Here is a 17,832-nt window from a genome sequence, read left to right as displayed (position 1 = left end):
TGCAATGAATGTTTAATACATTCATTTTGACAAGACAAAAGACAGAGCGATAAAAATAAAAAAAAGGAATTTCCAAGACATATTTTTGTTATTATAGGTTCATATATATAGTTTATCATTCCTAAATTCTGCTCAGTCAAATTTTCTTAGGAGCAAAAATGTTCCCACTTATTTTGTATCAAGACTTGAAGTACATTGGTACAAGTACATAAACTGCCAAAAACAAAGAGTTACTAACTGTACCTTGCCACCACGTGAATTTACTGCTAGACACACCCCCTCATAAATATACGTCTGTACATTGTTTACATGGTATTCATGCTTGACATATCCCAGGAGAATGCAGACATTTCTTATGTGGATATTAACAATGGCAGTGAAAGTCATAAACAAAGCACCATATAACTAAATCAAGGGTAAGCCAATATTAAATAAATCAAAGCTTACTTTGTTTGGTCAATTCCTTTGAAGTAAGCATTCACACACTCTGTAAATGCAGCAGCTATAGGAATCGTATCAGACATGCCTAACGTCAACGGGCTTGGACCACGCGAACTCCCGATGTGTGCAGCCGATGTGGTGAACGTCATGGACGATATAGATGAGGAACTATCTTGACGAGGTAGGGTAAGCGGCGACGAATTAGCGGAATCCGGTATGGGACTAGCTCGCTAGAATAAAATGATAGGCCACAATGAGATAAATACAGACTGCTGAGGGAAGCATGCTGTTAGTTCACGAATAAAGCAACTGGCAAAGGTCACGACCTACATATTGTGCAGGACAATACAGTCACCATGAAAAGGCAGGATGTTGGAATTTGTGATTTCCTGAGATGCTAAAAATAAAACGTCAATTCCTGGAAGTAAAGTACATCAGGTGAAATTCAATACAGATGGAACATTTGCTATTTCAATTACATCTCACTGAACAGGCAGTAAACCGTAATATACAAACTGCCATTCTAATTAGTCAGTATTCAGAATTAGTGATTGGCGTATTTGATGATGTACAATAAAGGTATACAGCATTGCTCTAATTTCACACATCAATAATGGGCCCAGTCATACATTTATTCAGTCAACAGTAGACCCAGTTATATAAATTAAAGGCACACAGTATAACACAGTTCACTCATCAATAATAGGCCCAGTCATACATTTATTCAGTCAACAGTAGACACAGTTATATAAATTAAAGGCACACAGTATAACTCAGTTCACACATCAATAATGGGCCCAGTCATACATTTATTCAGTCAACAGTAGACACAGTTATATAAATTAAAGGCACACAGTATAACTCAGTTCACACATCAATAATGGGCCCAGTCATACATTTATTCAGTCAACAGTAGACCCAGTTATATAAATTAAAGGCACACAGTATAACTCAGTTCACACATCAATAATGGACCCAGTCATTCATTTATTCAGTCAACAGTAGACCCAGTTATATAAATTAAAGGCACACAGTATAACACAGTTCACTCATCAATAATGGGCCCAGTCATACATTTATTCAGTCAACAGTAGACCCATTTATATAAATTAAAGGCACACAGTATAACACAGTTCACTCATCAATAATGGGCCCAGTCATACATTTATTCAGTCAACAGTAGACCCAGTTATATAAATTAAAGGCACACAGTATAACTCAGTTCACACATCAATAATGGGCCCAGTCATACATTTATTCAGTCAACAGTAGACACAGTTATATAAATTAAAGGCACACAGTATAACTCCATTCCCTCATCAATACTGCAAAAGCTGTATTAGAAGCCGCCGTTTCTATTAAAATGGTACAATCCAACAGAGGGGATGTGGCTTCTATTAGAGCATCTATACACGAGAAATGAACATTTTTTGGTTCTCAACTTTTCAAAAAGTATGCTATTAGGGATGCAGCTTCTAATACAAATTTTATGGGCTCATTCATTTAGTGAAAAGTCGGCAAAGTTAGGTTTAATTAATTGCACAAAGCATCCCTCATTTTATTAAGTTATTAGTATTTGCGCACGCTAGGTTTGAAAAGCCTGATAAGAACACTTCTACGGTATTACGGAAGGAAAATCTAAGCAAGATAGTTGAAGTTATTGGTTAAATGGAGGAAAAAACAACAACCAACTTACCGGAGCCATTTTTTTGTTTCTTGATGGCGGTCTAGGTGGAGCTACAATGCTATTACTAGGTGGTGGTAGTGTTGGTTTCTCAGTACAGTTAGAATTGATTATTTGCTTGGATTGTTTAGCTGGTAGTGCAGGCGGGCTTTCATTGACATTGTCTGTATTACCCCATATATCAGTACCTTTAATGAAAAGGACAGATATGAAAAGAATTAGGTAACAGTTTGTTGCATTACAATGAAACGAATAACACAAACACACAAATATAGTTTGCCATTTGTGCAATGTGTATTGACAGGTGAGATGACACGTGTATTGACAGGTGAGATGACACGCGTATTGACAGGTGAAATGTCACATGTATTGACAGGTGAAATGTCAGCTGTATTGACAGGTGAAATGTCACGTGTACTGACAGGTGAAATGTCACGTGTACTGACAGGTGAAATGTCATGTGTACTGACAGGTGAAATGTCACGAGTATTGACAGGTGAAATGTCACGTGTATTGACAGGTGAAATGTCACATGTATTGACAGGTGAAATGTCACGCGTATTGACAGGTGAAATGTCATGTGTATTGACAGGTGAAATGTCAGCTGTATTGACAGGTGAAATGTCACGTGTACTGACAGGTGAAATGTCACGTGTACTGACAGGTGAAATGTCATGTGTACTGACAGGTGAAATGTCACGAGTATTGACAGGTGAAATGTCACGTGTATTGACAGGTGAAATGTCATGTGTATTGACAGGTGAAATATCACGTGTACTGACAGGTGAAATGTCACGTGTACTGACAGGTGAAATGTCACGCGTATTGACCGATGAAATGTCACGTGTACTGACAGGTGAAATGCCACGTGTACTGAGAGGTGAAATGTCACGTGTACTGACAGATGAAATGTCACGTGTACTGACCGGTGAAATGTCATGTGTATTGACAGGTGAAATGTCACTCGTACTGACCGGCGAAATATCACGCGTACTGACAGGTGAAATATCACGTGTACTGACAAGTGAAATGTCACGTGTACTGACAAGTGAAATGTCACGTGTACTGACAAGTGAAATGTCACGTGTACTGACAGGTGAAATGTCACGTGTACTGACAGGTTGAAATGTCACGTGTACTGACAGGTGAAATGTCACGTGTATTGACAGGTGAAATGCCATATGTACTGAGAGGTGAAATGTCACGTGTACTGACCGGTGAAATGTCACGTGTATTGACAGGTGAAATGTCACGTGTATTGACAGGTGAAATGTCATATGTACTGACAGGTGAAATGTCACGAGTTCTGACAGGTGAAATGTCATGTGTACTGACAGGTAAAATGTCACATGTATTGACAGATGAAATGTCATATGTATTGAAAGGTGAAATGTCATATGTATTGACAGGTGAAATGTCATGAGTATTGACAGGTGAAATGTCACGTGTATTGACAGGTGAAATGTCATGAGTATTGACAGGTGAAATGTCATGTATTGACAGGTGAAATGTCATGTGTACTGACAGGTAAAATGTCATGTATTGACAGGTGAAATGTCATGTGTATTGACAGGTGAAATGTCATGTGTACTGACAGGTGAAATGTCACGAGTTCTGACAGGTGAAATGTCACGTGTACTGACAGGTGAAATGTCATGTATTGACAGGTGAAATGTCATATGTACTGACAGGTGAAATGTTACGTGTATTGACAGGTGAAATGTCACATGTATTGACAGGTGAAATGTCATGTGTACTGACCGGTGAAATGTCATGTATTGACAGGTGAAATGTCATGTGTACTGACAGGTAAAATGTCATGTATTGACAGGTGAAATGTCATGTGTATTGACAGGTGAAATGTCATGTGTACTGACAGGTGAAATGTCACGAGTTCTGACAGGTGAAATGTCACGTGTACTGACAGGTGAAATGTCATGTATTGACAGGTGAAATGTCATATGTACTGACAGGTGAAATGTTACGTGTATTGACAGGTGAAATGTCATGTGTATTGACAGGTGAAATGCCACGTGTACTGAGAGGTGAAATGTCATGTGTATTGACAGGTGAAATGTCATATGTACTGACAGGTGAAATGTCATGTATTGACAGGTGAAATGTCATATGTACTGACAGGTGAAATGTTACGTGTATTGACAGGTGAAATGTCATGTGTATTGACAGGTGAAATGCCACGTGTACTGAGAGGTGAAATGTCATGTGTATTGACAGGTGAAATGTCATATGTACTGACAGGTAAAATGTCATGTATTGACAGGTGAAATGTCATGTGTACTGACAGGTGAAATGTCACGAGTATTGACAGGTGAAATGTCATATGTACTGACAGGTAAAATGTCATGTACTGACAGGTAAAATGTCATGTATTGACAGGTGAAATGTCATGTGTATTGACAGGTGAAATGTCATGTATTGACAGGTGAAATGTCATGTATTGACAGGTGAAATGTCATGTATTGACAGGTGAAATGTCATGTGTACTGACAGGTGAAATGTCATGTGTACTGACAGGTGAAATGTCATATGTACTGACAGGTAAAATGTCATGTACTGACAGGTAAAATGTCATGTATTGACAGGTGAAATGTCATGTATTGACAGGTGAAATGTCACGTGTACTGACAGGTGAAATGTCATGTGTACTGACAGGTGAAATGTCATGTACTGACAGGTGAAATGTCACGTGTACTGACAGGTGAAATGTCATGTGTACTGACAGGTGAAATGTCATGTATTGACAGGTGAAATGTCATGTGTATTGACAGGTGAAATGTCATGTATTGACAGGTGAAATGTCATGTATTGACAGGTGAAATGTCATGTATTGACAGGTGAAATGTCACGTGTACTGACAGGTGAAATGTCATGTGTATTGACAGGTGAAATGTCATATGTACTGACAGGTAAAATGTCATGTACTGACAGGTAAAATGTCATGTATTGACAGGTGAAATGTCATATGTACTGACAGGTAAAATGTCATGTACTGACAGGTAAAATGTCATGTATTGACAGGTGAAATGTCATGTGTATTGACAGGTGAAATGTCATGTATTGACAGGTGAAATGTCATGTATTGACAGGTGAAATGTCATGTATTGACAGGTGAAATGTCATGTATTGACAGGTGAAATGTCATGTATTGACAGGTGAAATGTCACGTGTACTGACAGGTGAAATGTCATGTATTGACAGGTGAAATGTCATGTGTATTGACAGGTGAAATGTCATGTGTATTGACAGGTGAAATGTCATGTATTGACAGGTGAAATGTCATGTATTGACAGGTGAAATGTCATGTATTGACAGGTGAAATGTCATGTATTGACAGGTGAAATGTCATGTATTGACAGGTGAAATGTCATGTATTGACAGGTGAAATGTCATGTACTGACAGGTGAAATGTCATGTATTGACAGGTGAAATGTCATGTATTGACAGGTGAAATGTCATGTATTGACAGGTGAAATGTCATGTATTGACAGGTGAAATGTCATGTATTGACAGGTGAAATGTCACGTGTACTGACAGGTGAAATGTCATGTATTGACAGGTGAAATGTCATGTGTATTGACAGGTGAAATGTCATGTATTGACAGGTGAAATGTCATGTATTGACAGGTGAAATGTCATGTATTGACAGGTGAAATGTCATGTATTGACAGGTGAAATGTCATGTATTGACAGGTGAAATGTCACGTGTACTGACAGGTGAAATGTCATGTATTGACAGGTGAAATGTCATGTGTATTGACAGGTGAAATGTCATGTATTGACAGGTGAAATGTCATGTATTGACAGGTGAAATGTCATGTATTGACAGGTGAAATGTCATGTATTGACAGGTGAAATGTCATGTATTGACAGGTGAAATGTCACGTGTACTGACAGGTGAAATGTCATGTATTGACAGCTGAAATGTCATGTGTATTGACAGGTGAAATGTCATGTGTACTGACAGGTGAAATGTCATGTACTGACAGGTGAAATGTCACGTGTACTGACAGGTGAAATGTCATGTGTACTGACAGGTGAAATGTCATGTATTGACAGGTGAAATGTCATGTATTGACAGGTGAAATGTCATGTATTGACAGGTGAAATGTCATGTATTGACAGGTGAAATGTCATGTATTGACAGGTGAAATGTCATGTGTATTGACAGGTGAAATGTCATGTGTACTGACAGGTGAAATGTCATGTACTGACAGGTGAAATGTCACGTGTACTGACAGGTGAAATGTCATGTGTACTGACAGGTGAAATGTCATGTATTGACAGGTGAAATGTCATGTGTATTGACAGGTGAAATGCCACGTGTACTGACAGGTGAAATGTCATGTATTGACAGGTGAAATGTCATGTGTACTGACAGGTGAAATGTCACGTGTACTGACAGGTGAAATGTCATGTGTACTGACAGGTGAAATGTCATGTGTACTGAAGGTGAAATGTCATGTATTGACAGGTGAAATGTCATGTGTACTGACAGGTGAAATGTCATGTATTGACAGGTGAAATGTCATGTATTGACAGGTGAAATGTCATGTATTGACAGGTGAAATGTCATGTATTGACAGGTGAAATGTCATGTGTATTGACAGGTGAAATGTCATGTGTACTGACAGGTGAAATGTCATGTGTACTGACAGGTGAAATGTCACGTGTACTGACAGGTGAAATGTCATATGTACTGACAGGTGAAATGTCATGTGTACTGACAGGTGAAATGTCATGTATTGACAGGTGAAATGTCATGTGTATTGACAGGTGAAATGCCACGTGTACTGACAGGTGAAATGTCATGTACTGACAGGTGAAATGTCATGTATTGACAGGTGAAATGTCATGTGTATTGACAGGTGAAATGCCACGTGTACTGACAGGTGAAATGTCATGTACTGACAGGTGAAATGTCATGAGTATTGACAGGTGAAATGTCATGTGTATTGACAGGTGAAATGTCATGTGTACTGACAGGTGAAATGTCATGTACTGACAGGTGAAATGTCACGTGTACTGACAGGTTGAAATGTCACGTGTACTGAGAGGTGAAATGTCATGTGTATTGACAGGTGAAATGTCATATGTATTGACAGGTAAAATGTCATGTATTGACAGATGAAATGTTATATGTATTGACAGGTGAAATGTCATATGTAATGTGTGTATGTCAAATGTTGTGTATTGACATAATAAAAACTATCCCTTACTGGCAGTAGATCCTGGTGTAGTAGTGCTACTGGGATTAGCAGTACTAGGTGTGATTGGTGAGGATAAAACACCACTGCCTCCACTATTTGTTGGAGTGGATCCAGGTGATGGCACAAACAAATCTAAACCTATCAGATCATTGCTGAATGTTTTACTGTGGAAATAAAACAGTAAGATCAAATAATATGTAGATAGAACATTGCATTGAATAAGCTAGACTAAATGCTATTGTCATGACAACACAAAATTGATTCAATTGAGCACCAGACCATACATACTCAAATATTCTGTATTTGCTCAATAGTGAGTGCATTCATTTATTTAAATGACAGAGGTGAGTCTGTGGTCAATATAAGTCATATTTCAACACTTGTGTAGTCATTGTAAATGGGGTTGACAGGATTGGGGTTAATGAACTATCATGAAGTTGTCATCTATGCACCCATGAACTTTTGCGTTTTTAGCATGTGTTGTTATCGTTGATTGGGACTCAATTTCTAATTAAGACAAGTCAAGTTCACTAGTAAACAAAACTAAAATGGGTCAGCCACCTTCAATCAGAATGAAACAAACGACATGTGAAGGAATGTCAAATAGCATTCATTAATTACAAATTTGGACATTTTGAATCTGATCTAAAAAAAAAACATTACCAGATATGTTCAATGTATGTACCAAGTTTGAGCAATAACCATCCATGTATGGCCGAGATTCAGACTCAGAATGGCAGAAACTTGATTTTGATGGAATTTTAACAATTACGTTTTCACTACCATTTTTACTCTTTTCATTCACAAAATAGTCATGTTTATAAGATTGGGACAAAAATAGACAAATTTTTTGAACAAAAACTGACACAAATTTGGTCTGTTGGCTTCAAAATTAAAGTTCATTTCCAGAAATATTGGAGAACATAAGAAAAAAAGTGCAGACCAATTCAGATGAGAAAGACTGGTGGGGATGCATGGATAAACATACAAACGTCAACCAACGAGTCCTTTTTTTTCAGACTTCACATGAACAAGAACTTAAAATGGCATTAAATATACACACATCGATAGGACATGCTGAAACACGTTAAAAAAACAAGCCATATACCTTCCGTCACTTTTTCGTGATTTGGTCTCTCCATCTGCAAGCACAAAAATTATGATTGTGAATAGACCTAGCGTGGTGGTATGAAATGATTTGTCATTAATTCTATGTACAGCTAATAGTAAAAGAGGAGTCATTAAGATGAATCCGAGAATGTTCTAAGGCAACAGTTTTGGACGATTCCATTTGCTAATGTGGATAAGTGCACATTTTAAATCATAAGATTAAAATTTACTGTAACTGAAATAGGATGAAATAAAACTTACTTGCTATTGTTTTCCTGGTCTGCGTATGAAAGAGAACAAGAGAGATAACAACAAAATTATTATTCCATAGATCTAATGTAAGCAGATAATGACCACCGATGAAGGCAATTGAAAAATAATCGTCTATACACCTATAGCAAAATTGCAATGCGTTTTTTCAGTGACAATCAGTGTTATCATTTAAGACAAAGCAAAACACTATTCCTGGCATTTAGGTACATCATGATTGCGAGTTATGGACAGCGCTTAGAGTCATTTTGTCATGTAAACAAGTATTAATATAAAATACATGTAGCATTGTTCTTTTCACCACTAGATGGCGCTATCACATTTGTCAGTTTGATTACAAATGTACATACCATTGGTTGTGGTGATAGCGTCAGCCCACCAATGGCTGCTTTCAATTCATCGACTGAATTGCCGACAGTACTTTTTTGACCTTCTGATACAATAGCCGGCTTGATTTCAACATGAATTTTCCTCCTTTCTTCTTGATCAGAATCGTCATCAGAGGATGAATAAAAACTGTCCCTTTTATTCTGTGCACAGAGGTCAAGGGTGAAATAAAATGCTCAATTTACAAGATTTTTTTTCTAAATTTGAAATTATTCTAAAATTATTAAGAATAATGGATGGCAGTTTGGGGCGCATGGAAGATATTTAATCACAAGTTCTTACAGCCCTGAGTGAATTCCTTGACCTTTGAACCTTCAGACGCCAAAGTCAGTTTTACCACTTTTCACAGAATAAACATGCATAATTTGTTTTTTTCATATTCCTAATATTTTTTAAAATTTGTTATCAAGGTCAAACAGATGGGAAATTACGTCCATTCGGTCCAAAAGTGATGAAAAAAAAAAAAAAATTAGAAAAATACAGATATATGCAAAATGTTGCATCAATTTCATATTATTCAAAAGTTGAAAATTACAATATGGTGTTTTGAGAAAATTTGAATGGTAATTTGTTAAAATTAACATGGCATATGACGGAAATCTGAATGACGTGCGTTGGAAATTTGAATGGTGTATAATCAAATCTATTTAGTGCCGAAAATCTAAATGCCATGTGATCGAAGTTGAAAGCAATATGTTAAAAATTTGTATATGAATTGTGAAAATTAATATGGCATATGACGGAAATCTGAATGACGTGCGTTGGAAATTTGAATGGTATATGGTCAAATGGCATCTAAAATATGTATTTGCTCAAATTGTTTTTTGAAAATAGGGCAATGAAGTGATTATTTTTCTTTTTTTTAAAAACACATTTGATCACAAATTTTCATCAATTTGTAAAAACAGAGGGCGCTGTGCAATGGCACTTTCCGTCTTATTTATATACATGATTGTGGTTCCTGTAAGTTAGTATGTTTATTTTTGAGAATTTTACCTGTATATACATGTCTGAATGACGTGCGTTGGAAATTTGAATGGTGTATAATCAAATCTATTTAGTGCCGAAAATCTAAATGCCATGTGATCGAAATTGAAAGCAATATGTTAAAAATTTGTATATGAATTGTGAAAATTAATATGGCATATGACGGAAATCTGAATGACGTGCGTTGGAAATTTGAATGGTGTATAATCAAATCTATTTAGTGTCGAAAATCTAAATGCCATGTGATCGAAATTGAAAGCAATATGTTAAAAATTTGTATATGAATTGTGAAAAATAATATGGCATATGACGGAAATCTGAATGACGTGCATTGGAAATTTGAATGGTATATGGTCAAATGGCATCTAAAATATGTATTTGCTCAAATTGTTTTTTGAAAATAGGGCAATGAAGTGATTATTTTTCTTTTTTTTAAAAATACATTTGATCACAAATTTTCATCAATTTGTAAAAACAGAGGGCGCTGTGCAATGGCACTTTCCGTCTTATTTATATACATTATTGTGACCACAAAGACAGTGACAGTATGAGCATCTTTAACTTGAAAATGCCATTTGGTTTATATCTGATACTGTGAGATAATATATTCAGATTTACTATAATTATAACTTCAAACCAGAACACTTGTGTACCAAGATGAACTATGTATAAAGACCACCTATGTACCAAGCCTCCAGGTTCTTGAGATATCAGGTGAGAAACTAATTGATTGATTGACTGATGTTTTGACATTAATTGAGAATGACAGCAGACGCCGCTGATCATTCGATTACTGTAAAATACTTATTTAGCTTGGGATTCATTTTTGTTATTTTTGCTGAAGGAGCGATTCAGTGAAAATAAAATCCAGCGAATATACCTTTTTTTCCTATATTTTACATTCAACTTGTCAGAAATCAGTGAAAATAAATTCCCTACAAAAAACCCAAAAAGTTATTACAGCGAAAATTAATTCCAGCTAAAATAAAATCATATTACTATATCTCACAGAATTATGCTGTATTAACGATATTACATTATGCAGTGATCAAATTATTAGGGTATTAAAAAAAATGATAAACTGAAAAAAAAAAAAAATTAATACACAAAATACAAAGGATATCAGTGACTTCTTGCGGCCTAATGGTATAACCTTCTTCATCTACAACTGGGGTTCTCTGCAATGGGAAAATTTCATAATTAGGAAAAAAGATGTAGAATTTAAATCTAGTAATCTTGTTTTATTGCAGCAGTGCTACAAATAGAGCACTATTATTCATTCAGTGAAGATTTGAGTGATACTTGTATGTATAGAAATAACAATCTGAATGACGGGTGTTGAAAATTGAATGCGTATATAGTATATTTCAACTAACTAAGGGAGAGGGTAATACTAACCATGCATTTTTTCTGCACGTAACACAACGCAAACAAAAAGTAAAAAATTTGTGAATCAATTACAGACAACAGACTCTGCGAGTGGCGACAATGAATGCATCAATCCTTTTAGGCATTCATATGCTATGCAGCAAAGAACACAGCCTTCCATCATGGGAAGTTTCATGGAGCTTCAACGGTAGACCTATCTCTGTGAAACATAATCTACTTTATTAAGATCTTGAATGAAATCAGCAAATTTTCAAATTTTCTAGAGAAACATTTATATTGACACATAAACACAAAATGCAATAAAAAAATATTTGACATCAGGAACGTACATGTATATTAAACACAAAATTAGAAATAAGTAAAACAGACCATACTAGTTACATGTGTTAGTACAGTGCACAACTCACCACAGTGGTGTTGTTACTGATCGGAGAGGTGGCACTGGGTGATATCGGTGAAACTGGGATGGACTGTTGGTAAGTAGATATTAAGTAGACATAAACACATTGTAAATAAGTCGATTAGTAGCGCTACATATATGTACTCCTTCATACATATTGATATACATATTAATATATTGCAACATGTTAATGAGATGATAATTAATAACTATAATTTCAGACAGTCACGACACAACACAAGGACGATGTTAACAATATTTTGATTTCTAACAAGGGTTTGGTGATCTAATATGCCATAGTATTTGTCACGGACGTACATAAGAGTTTGCTATGCAAGTGCTATGATACCAATGACGATCTCGTGTGAATTGGAGAAATCACACAAATTGCGAAATATACATACATTTCTAATGCAAATAAGAGATTCTGTGAAAGAACTACTTAGTGTTTGTTTTAACCATTTTTGATAGTGTCCTTGCATATTAAAAAAGCACATGTTACATGGACATGTTTTTTTTTTTTTAGAACATGACGATCGTACTCATTCCTGTGAACGCAGTAAAACCTTCAACCACTGCATTGTATGATGTCATTGGTTAAAAATATATTTGAGGAGTGCATTTATGATGAAATCTCACAAAATCTTCATCATATATTATTACCATAAATAGATATCAAATCCCTGATGACACACATAAATGTATGGTACCTGGTAAAAGCAACTGTACAAGACATCCTCATTTTTTTCTACTACAGATTTAACCACAACTAAAATTTATTAGTTTTTTACAAATGGAGCAAAGCTGCATAGAGTTCTCTCATTGACAACTTCTACGAAACAACTGTTTGTTGGTATTTGTAAATATTGATCAATATTCAAAATAAATGATCAAACTAAGAAAGCAATACTGTAGAATACTTTATTTTCGCTTGGAATTTATTTTCGCTATTTTCGCTGAAGGGATGATTCCGTGAAAATAAAATCCAGCGAATATACTTTTTTTCCTATATTTTACATTAAACTCATCAAAAATCAGTGAAAATAAATTCCATACAAAATGCCCAAAAAGCCTTTTCAGCGAAAATTAATTCCAGCGAAAATAAAGTATTTCACAGTATCCTGTTTGTCTGTTTGATTTGAAATAAACAATAAATTTGTGAGGATTCTATTGTCGCCAGAGAAGAAATATTGTCTATGAATGGGAAGCTAATATTTTTGAGTTTCACATCAATACATGTAGGTGTGAATTTTGTTTCTATTTCTGCAAACATCAACTAAACACAAATCATTTTAACAATGCTTACACATCACATAAAATTTTCAATGAACTACGGTAATGCAAAAATAATAAAGATTATTTCTTAGTCCTTTGAAGAAGTTACCAGCAGGAATGATAAAATGGACATAAAATGACAATGAAGAAAATGCACTTACTGTGTCTCCATCTGGCACACCACTGAAAAACAAAACAAAAATTATGGTCACAAAATGCCCATATACATTGTATGGTAGGTGAATATGACCCCATGCTTCTGAAGTCATGGAACTGGAAGTAATAAACTGCGTTTTAGTTGTGCTGTATTGATGTCCACACGCCACATCTCATGTTAGTATCTATGTTCAAAATAAGTCTTACTGTAAATGCAACTGTGGCATGGGATACATATGTAATGTGTATGGCTTTCTGAGGACTCTTTAGCCACTGTGTAAATTATATTGGTCTATTGTGCTGTTGTACTCCTTCATACGTGATAATTATATGAATACACTGGTCAATGCTTTTAATGTTGAAATTATTGAAATTTCCTTTTAACACATTATTTGCTGGAGTCATTTTTTCTCCTTCATTTCATCTATTCATCAAGCTATTGATGTATTAGAACAGGAAAATCACAACAAATTCTGTTGCTGTGAACAATGTCAGTGTATCAAATCATGAATACTTCAAACAGCGCCAATTTTACAGATTCCTGTATGTTCCCACCTTGATTCACTGTCTTTATCATTTTTCTTTTTCTTTGTTTTCCTCAATTTCTTTTTCAGTTTTTCCCTGGGCACTGGTTCTGGAGTTGGTATATTGGACACATCGCATTCTTCAAATGATATGGTCCCTACAGACAGATGAATTGACAGAGAGTGATTAGTGGTATCACTCACGCATGGACCATTTAAGATTGTCATCTAAGAAAATGAATTCAGAGCTGATTGAATCCAAGTGTGTTAGTGTAAGCAAAAAGAACCAACAATAAAACAGGAAGCCAGCCCAATTACGAGTGTTTTACCACAGAATGTTATTCAAAACATACCAGGTCTATCTGGTCCCGTTCCTTTTGCTTCAGAAAACATTAGAATCAACTTAGCTATTGTGAAACTGTCACATAGTTCACGAAAATCATGATGCACCTAGAAAAAACAAACACACGTTTATTTCAAAGAGTGACCATTTCTCTTTAATCGTGAAGTCTCCTGATTGTGGTTGATGGAACACATAGAACACTTTGGAGCCAAGGTGATGGGGCACCATTTTAATCTGTACCTGTTTTGGAAGTGAATCTCACCTGTCCTATAAGTTTGTGTTTTTCTTCATGTGTTGTGTTGTACTGACTCAGTACACTCTTCATGTGTTTCAAATGAGCTTCCTCTATTTGCTGAAATTGCTATAATTTGAAGAAAAAAAAAACAGAATTGTCACATCTGAAAACTAAACATAGCGTAATTTTCTCCCTCACTAAATTATGACTACCGGTATTAGCAAGCACTGATGTCTAATAAAAAGTATGCACACAGGCAGTATGGGATGGCATAGACCCTAGCTACATATCAATCTATCAAGATAATAGTCTGTGCATGCTCTGTATATATTTTGTGCATGCATTTTGCATATATTTATTTTGTGCATGCTTCATACATACTTATTGCATGCTTCATACACTCTTTTTGCATACCTTGCAAACACATTATACACACTTTATGCATGCTTTGCACAAAGCGTGCATACTTTGCACGAAGTGTGCATACTTTGCGCACACTTTATGCATACTTTGTGTATGCTTTGTGCATTCATTACGTTATACACCACATACTTACTTTGCATGATTCCGTCATTTTCTTCTCAAAATCAATCCTGGTGGTTCCATATTTTTCAATGTACGCTTTATAATCATCCACTGTGAAAATAGAACATACATATTACCCTATGACGTCTACTTTTCTTAATACAAATTACAGCATACTGCAATTCCAATTATTCCAATGCCAATCTGTCAACCACTTGGCCAACAGTGAGAAGACAAATAACATTTTTATAATTCATGTATCAAACAAGTCATTGCCAATGACACGTCCCCATTCCATTCATATTTGAGTGACATATACATTCAAAGCAGATCATGACCGAAATCTCAGACCACTTTCAGTGGTCTGATCCAAAATGCACCTGCATATGTACAACACATTGTATGATGTGTGTGAAGTGTGGTCTTGATCGGTTCAGGCATGCCTGAGATATGGATGCTGAACTGTATTCAGTTAAAACCCGATTTGGAAAACAAAACAACGTGATTCAAGGTACCATAATGTACAATGTATGCATGAAGTGTGAACTAAATTCACCCATGGTGAATATGTGCAATTTTGACGAATTTTTGACCTTAATAGGACTGACCCAAATGCACAGGCATATGTATGATATAATGTATGATGTGTATGTTAAGTTTGAACTTGATCTGTCCAGGCATGTCCGAGATATGGATCGAAAACTAAATTCTTTAAAACAAAATGGCTGCCAGTCGGCCATTTTTGAACTTGATCTGAAGAAAAATTGGTGTGCATCAAGCTTATATTATGTTTAATATATGCACTAAATCTGAAGAAAATCCATCCATGCATGACTGAGATCCGGTTCCGGAATTGTGAAAATACGTGATTTTGATGCATTTTCGGCCTTAAATGGCCATCATTCAGCTATTGTTAAGCGGATCATGAAACAAATGCACATATCTATTTGTGACATGATGTACCATGTGTGTGTGAAATTTGAACTTGATCAATCCAGACATGTCTCGGATACAGATCCAGAACTGAATTCTTTAAAACAAAATGGCCGCCAGTCGGCCATTTCGAACTTGATTCGGAAAAAAAATGACGTGCATCAAGGTCCTATTATGTTTAATGTATGTACCAAATTTGAACAAAATCCGTCCATGCATAACTGAGATCCGGGTCCGGAATGGTGAAAATGTGCGATTGCAATGCATTTTCGGCCTTAAAGCGGCCGCCATTTGGCTATCGTTAATGAGATCATGAAATAAATGCACATGCATATTTGTGAAATGATGTACCTTGTGTGTGTGAAGTTTGAACTTGATCAATCCAAGCATGTCTCAGATACGGATCCAGAACTTTGGCTATCGTTAATCGGATCATGAAAAAAATGCATGTGCATATGTCCCATATAATGTGTAATGTATGAGTGAAGTTTGAACTTAATCGGTCCATGCATGTTCGAGATACAGGTGATCACGGACATACGAACGCACAGACACACACAGGGCAAACTATAAGTCCCCGTTTTCGGACTATGTCCGAACGGGGACTAATTAAAATATGCACCTGTAACACACACTACATATCAAAGCATTATGTTTCTCTGATATGTTTAAATAATGTCCATTTTCGCAGCACAATTCATGGTTTGAAATTACTCTTAGCCATTAGTGAAGAAAGTGACATCATTTGTTAAATAAAATACGCCAATGGTAACTTGTCAAGAGTTAATAGATGACTTTTTTTTTATGTAATAACAATTTACCATATACATGTAGATATACAATATTTGCTCAATTTTAAGTGCATGCACTTACATACTGTGAAATACTTTATTTTAAGCTGGAATTAATTTTCGCTGAAAAAGACTTTTTGGGTGTTTTGTATGGAGTTTAATTTTTGATGACTTGAAAAAAGGCATATTCGCTGGATTTTATTTTCACTGAATCTTTCAGTCAGCGAAAATAATTTACAAGCGAATATTAAGTATTTTACAGTAAATGATAGACGTGCCAATGCAAAAAATAAAACATATTTCAATGATCCAATATACAATTAATTCAATTTTGTTTTGTTTATGTGCACTTCTATTGGAAATACATTAATAGCCCAAATATGGAATTGTCTGTCCAAATACGGTATTGTCTGTCCAAATATGGTATTGTCTGTTCGCTTCTAGAATTACAGGCACACAATATATATGGAATTCATGTTTCCCACCAAAGTACAAATTTATAAAACGCTTTGTTATTAATGTACAGTTAATCGATAAATCACTCATCATGGCTGACGTGAGAAAGTTGTGGAAATAATGACATACGTTCCCAGGGAATTTCTCAATTTATACATCAAGTGAAAATAGACAGCAATATTGATATACATTCAACTTTACAGTACTGCATGCATGTACTTACTAGATTTTTTATACTTTGTCTCGGCTTTCTCAATGTCTTTTTGAGGAGCATTTTCTTTTTTCAACCTTTCGTATTCAAAACATCGATTGTTGTAATTCTCTTTAGCCTACAAAAAGAAAAAAAATAACAAAAAAGAAGGTAAAAAATTTCAATGAAATAATTCACTGGTAGAAATTTTCATCAACAGATAAAAAAAATCGCAACAAGGAAAACATTTTTCTTCTTGTTATTTTGTTCAAGGGTGGCCGTGGTTAACACTTCAGGAACAGGAATTTCCCAAAACTATTGTTTGTGATTGGACTTTTCAAATTTTAATTGAAACATGTTTCTATAGACATTAAGCAGCTGTATTGTTGAAACTGAGACAGTGTGGATTCTATAATATTCTATAATGGTGTAAAACATTGTATTGTAGCAGGAATTAATTTTTGCTGAAAAGACTTTTGGGTGTTTCATATGAAATTTATTTTCATTG

At 35.4% G+C, this 17,832-nt stretch overlaps 1 protein-coding gene across 2 annotated transcripts in view; it reads right to left on the bottom strand.

Moving 5' to 3' along the window:
* Positions 1 to 17,832, bottom strand: part of LOC100379068 (F-BAR domain only protein 2-like) — a 60,588-nt gene that overhangs the window by 10,612 nt on the left and 32,144 nt on the right. Inside the window, exons 6-19 of one of the 2 annotated variants that reach the window (XM_085503121.1) lie at positions 17,358 to 17,463; positions 14,986 to 15,065; positions 14,457 to 14,555; positions 14,205 to 14,301; positions 13,883 to 14,009; positions 13,333 to 13,354; positions 11,904 to 11,966; positions 11,231 to 11,285; positions 9,084 to 9,265; positions 8,725 to 8,743; positions 8,462 to 8,495; positions 7,363 to 7,517; positions 2,138 to 2,313; positions 448 to 671 (exon numbers count right to left, since the gene is read on the bottom strand). In XM_085503121.1, coding sequence (XP_085359247.1) covers positions 448 to 671; positions 2,138 to 2,313; positions 7,363 to 7,517; positions 8,462 to 8,495; positions 8,725 to 8,743; positions 9,084 to 9,265; positions 11,231 to 11,285; positions 11,904 to 11,966; positions 13,333 to 13,354; positions 13,883 to 14,009; positions 14,205 to 14,301; positions 14,457 to 14,555; positions 14,986 to 15,065; positions 17,358 to 17,463 — 1,439 coding nt within the window. The remainder of the gene's footprint in view (positions 1 to 447; positions 672 to 2,137; positions 2,314 to 7,362; positions 7,518 to 8,461; positions 8,496 to 8,724; positions 8,744 to 9,083; positions 9,266 to 11,230; positions 11,286 to 11,903; positions 11,967 to 13,332; positions 13,355 to 13,882; positions 14,010 to 14,204; positions 14,302 to 14,456; positions 14,556 to 14,985; positions 15,066 to 17,357; positions 17,464 to 17,832) is intronic. The other variant, XM_085503122.1, reaches the window with a different exon arrangement.

This window comes from Saccoglossus kowalevskii, chromosome 9, assembly GCF_978046115.1.
Source record: "Saccoglossus kowalevskii chromosome 9, keSacKowa6.1, whole genome shotgun sequence".
Taxonomy (NCBI): Eukaryota; Metazoa; Hemichordata; class Enteropneusta; family Harrimaniidae; genus Saccoglossus; species Saccoglossus kowalevskii.
Note: the sequence above shows the minus strand (reverse complement) of the source record. Positions and strands in the feature narration are given on the sequence as shown.